The 9,510-nt window shown below is 37.6% G+C and overlaps 1 protein-coding gene across 1 annotated transcript in view; it reads left to right on the top strand.

Moving 5' to 3' along the window:
* The first annotated feature begins 779 nt into the window (after nucleotides 1-779).
* The window catches only part of LOC121371424 (globin-5-like), a 44,222-nt gene continuing 35,491 nt past the window's right edge, over nucleotides 780-9,510 (top strand). The window contains exon 1 of the mRNA XM_041497304.1: nucleotides 780-1,065. Coding sequence (XP_041353238.1) covers nucleotides 851-1,065 — 215 coding nt within the window. The 5' untranslated portion in view covers nucleotides 780-850. The remainder of the gene's footprint in view (nucleotides 1,066-9,510) is intronic.

Here is a 9,510-nt window from a genome sequence, read left to right as displayed (position 1 = left end):
GATACCTGTGAGAATCTATAAGCTGGTATTGTGTGGACTAAACCAACTGTTTCTGCTGTTACTCGATATGATACGAGTATTAATGGTATGTTATGACTGTACAATGTAAAATGTGATACGATGTATATGACATGATTTCATATATATGTGACATGATGTGATGTTATGCCATGCGACCTGTTTATGAAATGATATGGCGTGATACGTGATGCGACACTATTTGATGTGATACAACAATGTGATGTAATGTGATCTTCTATGTGATGCGACGTTATTTGATGTTGTGACAATGTGATGTGATGTGTTACTGGGTGTGATGTAACAATGTGATGTGATGTGATCTGATGAGATGTGAATATGTGACAATATTAAATGGGATGTGATATATCATATATAGTATATTATGACTTGATTCCGATAACATAACAATAATAACATGTTAGGATATGACATAAATATATATATATATATATTTATTTTTTTCAGGTGCATAATATACGTGCATCATCGACTCGACTCAGTGTTGACGCTGGCCTATCAATCTCTTATTTAAATGTTTACAGTCATAACTCTGTTTACATTAATTCTTCGCAATCTTTGAACTGGCATACAATAATTAACTGCAAATGTTGCCATGGGAGTGGACGCCCTTTATAATACTACTATTCCCCCATGCCCCGTGCACTAAGACAAGCGCATCGTGTTTATAATATAATATGTGTGCGAAAGTGTTTAGTTTGTAACGGTAACTTAACGCCAAAGTTGTCCAGTTGATGGCTACTATGAATTAATTCGGGCTACAGCACGCGGTGAGCGGCAGGTCGAGAGCGGATCGATATATGAAGGCAGCATGGGCTGCCAGCCGTCGCGAGATCCGCATTCGATTCAGAGTGAGGTTCCCAATGAAATCGAGGAAGAAATGGCGGAGCGTTTGGAAGAACCCGCTCCGCCGGCGCCGACAGATCCACGCTTACCCCTGACGGCCCTGCAGGTTTTCAAGCTGAAAAAGTCGTGGAAAGGGATTAAAAGGTGTATGGAAGCAACAGGGGTGGAGATGTTCATAAGGTGAGTGAAACACGACGCAAAAATAGCGCGCGAAATGAGGCTCGTTAATTTGGAGGATGCTAAAATTAAGTTGAGCGAAAATGGAAAACACCGTCTTGGAATAAATCAATAAGTGAGAGAGAGGAGAGATTCACGGTTCAAATATCTCCAGCAGTCGTCAACATGATAGACATTTTGTGTTGTTGTTATACAGTCGCCATAACAACTGCGTCATTTTTGTATACTAGTATATATATATATATATGAAAATGTTTATATAAATATCAATCAGTAATTTGTTTATGATCCTTCATTTAAGTTACAATTACGTATAAATTTTTCACTGCCTGTGAATTAAGTTTTCAGTTTTCTGGTGTCGTGTGTGTGTCATGATTATTGAAATGTATTATATGTGTACGTTTATATATACATAGTGTTATCTCCCAAGCGAATTACTGTCATTGGAGAAATCCATTTTGATATATTCTTCCCTTCGTGCTATCAATGACGATAAATATGTGTTTCATTGTGATATATATATATATATATATATATATATATATATATATCTACTATGCCTATTCAATTTAGTGTTTCTGAATACAACATTTGTTATATTCAACCATATTGGTTTACTAGACCTAACGCAATGATGCCGAGTCCTGTTTCCATAGCAATTGTTAACAATCGTTTGGTAATCATACAACATATCACAGCAAAATAAACTCTGTGCTCCTCTTTCTTTGTTTCTCTCCCCTCCATTCATCTCTTTATCTCAGTCTTCCTTGGTCTCTATGTCTCTGTCTGTCTCTGTCTGTCTCTTTCTCTCTTATCCCGCCCATCTCCTCTCTCTTCCTCTCTCTCTCTCTCTCTCTCTCTCTCTCTCTCTCTCTCTCTCTCTCTCTCTTTTATCCCGCCCATCTGTCTCTTTCTCTCTCCCTCACCCTCTCTCTCTCTCTCTCTCTCTCTCTCTCTCTCTCTCTCTCCCTCTCTCTCTCTCTCTCTCTCGCGCGCGCAATATCTCTACTCTCCCCTCTCTCTTTCTTTTTTTTCTTTCTCTCCCCTCTACCTCCCCCTACCCCCCCCTCTCTCTCTCTCTCTCTCTGTCTCTCTCTCTTTCTGTCTATCGATCTATCTATCTGTCTGTCTGTCTGTCTGTCTGTCTGTCTGTCTGTCTATCTATCTATCTATCTATTTATCTATCTCTCTGTCTGTCTGTCTGTCTGTCTGTCGTCTATTTATCTATATCTCTATCGCATTCTCTCTCACTCTCACTCTCTTTACGTTTCCTCTCTCCCCTCTACCCCCCCCCCCCCCCCCCCCCCCACACACACACACACTCTCTCTTTCTCAATCACTCAAAAGTACCCACTTTCGCAGCACAAACATGCTAACATATTATGTATCATATTAATCTGTTTGCGCTGGAGATGTGGTGATCTGCTTGTATAACTAGTTTAACTCAACAGGGAACGAAAATTAGGAAGTGATTAAAAATGTTCTTCATCGTGCATTACAAAGAAATCGAACCCATGAGAAGGAACCCAAACACTGTGTAATGGGACCATCTGCTTTCGCTGGCTGAAGACTATGTGAAGTGTTGACGGACACCGGTACTCGGTGATAATACATTCGCGCCAGTAAACACAGCGAGCAGACGAGAATCGAAACAGCACGTGTATCACTGCTCAAGCTACGGTAGCAGACCATGGATCCACAAATCAATGCAAGATTATTAACGATGGTAAAGTGTTTGAAAACACGTATTGATGCCATCGACAATTAGCACAGTTTCTAACATCTATAATTACGCTACGGATAATTGCACAGCTTATGGACACACGTTAAACACTGCTGTTTTCATATTAATCGTTGACATTAACGGCTGTTAGGACAGACCGGTCACTTGAAAAACTTCTGAGATGTGTATTAAAGCCTTAGTAAATACTTTGATCCACTGGAGACATTTATGAATCAAAATGAGTTTCATATGTACCAAACAAAATGGGTTTTGGATGTATTAATTAATATTAACTAATTAATAATAAATAATATGAGTTTCGTATGTACCAAACAAAATGGGTTTTGGATGTATTGATTAATATTAACTAATTAATAATAAATAATATGAGTTTCGTATGTACCAAACAAAATGGGTTTTGGATGTATTAATTAATATTAACTAATTAATAATAAATAATAAGAGTTTTGTACATTCCATGCTTTGCGTGTGACATATAAAAAGAACAGATATTTCAAATGCCCTCGCCATGTATCAAAGAACATGGATTGGTTATGTACTTTGATTTACAGAGATGAATCTTAACAAATATGGATTATATTTAATCACAAGAATGGGGCGTGTTATACAGTACGATGTTGCTATAAATCGCACAGTGAAAACGTACCATTAGAGATGACATTTGAACAATGAACGAGTAGCATGTCACATGGTTTAGCCATCTGCTGCCGCCATTTACTGGAAGCTGCCATTGTTTTTGTTTTTATACAAACTCTTAGATATGTTGATTTAAACAAAAAATGAAACATAAAAACATGGTTAACCTAATTGCACGCGACATGTTTCACAGCTGTGACATTTGTACATTAATGTTGAATCATGACACTCACGTTTTGTTATTGAATACAATAGATGCATGGCCGATCATGTGTATATTAATACACCATAATTGTATAGAACAGATGTCACAAATGTTTTACCGTCTCTCTGCTGAGCAGGCATGAGTACAAACTACTTGTAAGATATTTGTGTGATGCAACAAAAAATACTATTTGTAAAGCGACAGTTAAGCACATTTTAAAAATCTAACATATGGTTATTTATACACTGTGGTGAAGTAAGAGAGAGAGAGAGAGAGAGAGAGAGAGAGAGAGAGAGAGAGAGAGAGAGAGAGAGAGAGAGAGAGAGAGAGAGAGAGAGAGAGAGGGAGGGTGGGGTCGGGTGGTACAAGGTGTTCTGTATTTCCCATTCGCTACACGTACAATTCTATGGTAATGCAGATAAGCAACCTAGCGATAATCCACTGTGGTGATATAGTATCCCACCGACGATAATAAAAGTCGTTCTCATCAGCAATTGAATAAGTAGTTTTTTATTTGCATGCATAAAAAAATGAATACAGGTTGCAGCAGCATACCTCTGACTGATAAATAATGCAATAAGTTTTAGATATGTTCAGATTCAGTTAAACATGGGTATTAAAACTATCTACAAACATTCAGTGAAAATGATGAACACGCCATTAAATTTTTCATAAAATATGGCTAAACAGTCATCGTTGTTGCTGGAATTATATTACATTTGGCAACCAAGACAAAGTAATTAAGATAATATATAGCTACAAATTTCGCACACATGGATGGCAAACACATCTGTTTGGGGCAAACCCTTCACTAAACCCACGCAGATAAATAAAACAGCGGAAGGTAAAACAAACATCGATTGGACAGATGCTTACAAATGGAGATAGCACATCTCTGCGGTAATCGTGTATTTAATGATGTTCTCTGTCCGCTTCCATGCTTCGTGGTTTTCCGGAGTGACATGTCAATCAGTAACGCACGCTTCGGTGCCGTCCGCCGACGAATTGGCCATGAGCCGCGACAGGTGCGCCCTTTACTAACACTCTGGCGGCTCCTCCACTCGGGAGCGATTTATCGGAAATTCTACTTCTTACATCAATTGCCATTTCAACTATAAACAACCGTCTGGGTGGCTCAGTGGTTAGGGCTGTATTTTTAAGGACTTGTTTTTCTAGCTGAATGTAAAAATTCGGGAGCAATTTATCGCGAAAGTGTAATTGTTTATCAATTGTCATTTACCACAAAATGTTCTTGGTTATCAATTGCTATAATCACAACATGTACCTTTTGTCAACTGCTACTGGTGAAAAATATATATACTTGTTTATCAATTGTCACTGATCACAAAATGTATTTGTTAATAAAATGCCATTGATCACAAAACGTACTTGTATATCAATAGTCATTGATCACAAAATTAACTTGTTTATCAACTGCCCTCTCGATAGCTCTGTTAGATCTATCTGCGTAGGCACTGGTCCCTGCAGTTGCTCCTCAGATTGGGAGCGACTTTACTCAAAATGTACCTTTTATATATCAATTGTCAAACTATAAACACTGACGGTTAAGTAGTTAGGTCATCGTGACGAAGGCTGTGCTTACAGAGTGTAAATAAATTCTGTTCTGTTCTGTTCTTTCTGTAGCAGCTTGTAGACTTGTGGGCTATTTATCAGGAAAGGAACTTGTTATATCAATTACCATTTCAACTATAAACATCCGTCGCGATGGTTCAGTGGTTAGGTTATCATATTTAAGGCTGTTTGCGTGGGTACTGGTTTCTTTGACTTCCTCTTATCTTGGAAGCGATTTTATTGAGGGTAAAACGTGTTATCAGTTACCATTCATAACGGCTCATTAGCTAAGTTTACGTGTTGGATGCTGGTAGATAGTGGGTTTGTACCAGAGTGGGGGCTTCAACTCACAATGCATGTATCACTTTCAATTATGTCCCCACTTATATCGAATTGTCATTCAGGGATGCAGTCCTACTCATTAGTTGTGTTAATCTTGTTTTCCATTTTAGAGAAACAAACACTTACATTCCGTTTTCACAACTGTTCTCTACCAGAATCTCCACAGCTAATTTCGACAAACCCATTGCGTTTTCCCCATTCCAATCAGTGCCCCACGACTATTATATCAAAGGTTGTGGGATGCAGAGTCCTGTATATGGGAACTGGATATAAACGAACACTTGCTGCTAATGAAACCACGTAGTGACTTTTCTCTGACGACTACGTGTCAGAATTATCACACATCCAACAACCAATTATTGATTCATCTGTGTTCAAAACTACTTTACTGAACAGTTTCATAAATTTGCAGAACATTTTGTGATAGAGGTAAAAAATATCTTGTATCGCAACCCGAGATCACCTTAATAATGCAGATATACGTATCATTAAGATATTTTCCTTGATCCTTTTCTGAGATCGATCATTAATACATAATAAAAGTAGCAGGGGACCAAACATATAAGCTTGACGTGCATCTATACGGTTAGGTTTTCATTTTATTTTATTTTATTTATTTTAAGCAGAAAAAAATTTGACAAACGATTTGCAAATTGAAGTTTGTCAGATAGGAATAAGTAGATGGGAAATTACTGTATTTGATAAATATTGGTTTGTTATGTAACAAATAAACACAATGCATATTGTCTGCGGAAGTCGTGAAACGAATAAATGAACGAACGAACGAAAGAACGAACGAACGAATAACACCACATCTTTAACACAGCACCGAGCACTAGGTATCAATGAAAGGTCAAAGCAATTTCAATGCATAACACGTCACTAGCCTTTCGGAAACGCGTTTTAGTAATAACCTCCAATTAGCCACTAGTATTCATACATTTTCTCACTCTTCTTTCTTTTCAGATCTGATAAGCACTTTTCACTTGTTACATGCTCCAATTCACTCCTTATTTTTCCCACTTAATGTCTATTGAATGTGAAATCGTCGACATCTAGATAATGAAAACGTCAATTCTGAGAGCACGGGAATCAATACCTTTGTGACATAACACAGGAGGTGAACGCCTTGCATTGATAATTGAATGTCTGTAGACACTGATATTAGAAAGCGTCATAAAGTGTTGTGGCAACGCGTGACACCAGTTATATTAGTTTTCCCACAGTCTCTGGGAGTGCGTGATTAGTCGAGTTTTATAATTACATTAACCAGCACAAACGTGACATCATTTATACTGGTGTCAAACACGGTCATGGTGGTACCACCAATAGCGTGCAGTCTATCACCGGTTCTGTGATTTACCTTACATTCAGGTTTTGTGCACGTTTCTTAAATTTTATTATCATTTCATTTTATTTCATTCTATTACATATTCTATTCTATTCTATATTCTATTCTATTCTATTCTTTTCTAAAAAAATGTACTGCAAGAGAAGGTCGAAGGTTATAATTTCATTTAGGAGAGGGAGGTGAGACGGGTTTAGGTCAAGTCAGGTCATGCCAGGTCACATCAAGGTCACACCAAGGTCAGGCAACATATCTAGTAAAACTATATATACATTGGACATTTTTTCAATTTTTATCTCTCGCTTTCTTTTCTTATACTTTTGTATATTATACAAATGTTGAAAGTCGAGTAGTTTTCCACAAGTCAATTTAGGATTGCCCAAGGTTATCATCTCGTATAATAAGTCAGTCACTGGCCATCACAGGCCCGTAGGAACTGAGGCCTGCCCCCCCCCCCCCCTCCCCGCCATTCTATATAAACAGAGAAAACTATGGCCTGTGTCTCCCTCTAGAGACTGTGTCCCGTTCACTAAAATGTGTACTTCCCACCCACTCCAGATATCGTTAAAAACACACGCATGCGCTCAAACTCTCTCTCTCTCTCTCTCTCTCTCTCTCTCTCTCTCTCTCTCTCTCTCTCTCTCTCTCTCTCTCTCTCTCTCACACACACACACACACACACACACACACACACACAAACTCGCAGCGCAAAATAACCGAATAGGCACACAAAACTACACAACGCATGAAAACTGATATAAGCTGACGTCTCCGCAGTTCAACAACCCACATGACAGTGATTCCCGGATTCTCCACCCGGTTCCCTCCCATTCTGCCTACAACCCACTTTGCCTACAACCCATTTTGCCTACAACCCAGTATGCCTACACTCAGTTTTCCTACAGTATGAAAAAATGACATGCCCAGTTAATAAATGGACAGTCCCTATTATTTTGTGTCTCAAACCAATATATAAACATTGTATTATATAAACAATTAGATTATAATGAACTTAAGTAAAGTAATTGGTGCTTAGTAGCGCAAAGGTGATTTCATGCTCTTTATGGTGAGTAGTATTAGTCCAATGATCCCATTTTAATAATTTAATTGTTTTTGTTGTGTAATGTTATTTTTATACATAGGGAGCATACATGGAATGTTCCACTTTTAACTGGGTATGTCATCTTTTCATACAGAGTGTAGGCAAATTGTGTTGTAGGCAAACTGAGTGTAGGCAAAATGGGAGGACATCCTCCACCCCACCTACCTCTAATCCCAATACATTTGTTCTGCATTGAATCATCTTTGGTCTAAGTCATTGCCGAACTAACTCCTTCTACCGAGTGTGGTGCGTATTGATTACACAAACACCTCCGAGAGAAAGTCCAGTTTCAGTTAATCTATATGATCGTATCTTGGACACATGCACTGGCTTCCCGCACTGTCAGAACGTGTGCCCACATCACGTCCCACCTCACGAATCTAGCCCTGGTGAAGCACTTTAATAACGTGTACTTTGAGTTAGACAGCAACTGGGGTTACATTTCCACTTTAGACGATGATTAAATTCCTTACGAGTTAAAAAATAATTATGACCTATTTTCGTGTTTTAAAATTTAACTCTGCATTAAAACCTGTAATGGAGAATACTTTGTATAACATGTTCATATTATGAATTACCGTTTCTTAAAATTTAATTCCGCATTTTAATATGTTATAGAGTACACCTTGTTTGTAACGTTGATATTTTGGACGATTTTTACTAGCTTTGTAACCGTGTATACACTTTTAAGCCCGAAACAACATTTGCAAAACATGTACCTAGTATTTTATATATTGATTGTTTTTAAATATATATTCTATATACTATATTTTTAAAGTTATATTATAAAATGGACTGCATTGTGTCTGAAATTAAAATAATGAATTACGATTTATTTTTGGAGCCAAAGATTGAAGTAGTATTTTGAAATAGAACACTATTTTCAGAATTCATTGGGTAGATATTGTATGGTTTCATTGTTGTCTGTAGTTACTAATAATTAGTTTTTGTGAAGGTTTTGGTAAACCTAATTATGGCAATATAAGTTTTGAAAGTTATATATACATCAGCATGCAATATATAGATACATTTTTATTTAAAGACACACTCAACACATTTTATTTACATTTATATGGTGTCGGACATATGGTTAAGGACCACAATTATATTGAGAGAGGAAACCTGCTGTCGCCACTTAATGGGCTACTTTTTTCGATTAGCAGCAAGGGATCTTTTATATGCACCATCCCACAGACAGAGTAGTACATACCACGGCCTTTGACATACCAGTCGTTATGCACTTGCTGGAGCGAGAAATAGCCCAATGTGTCCACCGACGGGGATCGATCCTAGACAGACCGTGCATCAAGCGAACGCTTTACCACTGTGCAGTAAAAATAGAGAAATATTTTGTTAAACTGTTATTGTTATGTTGATCTATACATATGGCACTTACAAAATGCAAAGCCCAATACTTAAAATTCAGATTATCTTACAGATAAAATAACACATACCCGATAATAAAAATATTGTTGAGGTTCAATTTTGCAACAACGTTT

The sequence above is a fragment of the Gigantopelta aegis genome, chromosome 4, assembly GCF_016097555.1.
Source record: "Gigantopelta aegis isolate Gae_Host chromosome 4, Gae_host_genome, whole genome shotgun sequence".
Classification (NCBI taxonomy): domain Eukaryota; kingdom Metazoa; phylum Mollusca; class Gastropoda; order Neomphalida; family Peltospiridae; genus Gigantopelta; species Gigantopelta aegis.
This window is presented reverse-complemented; position numbering and strand designations above follow the sequence as displayed.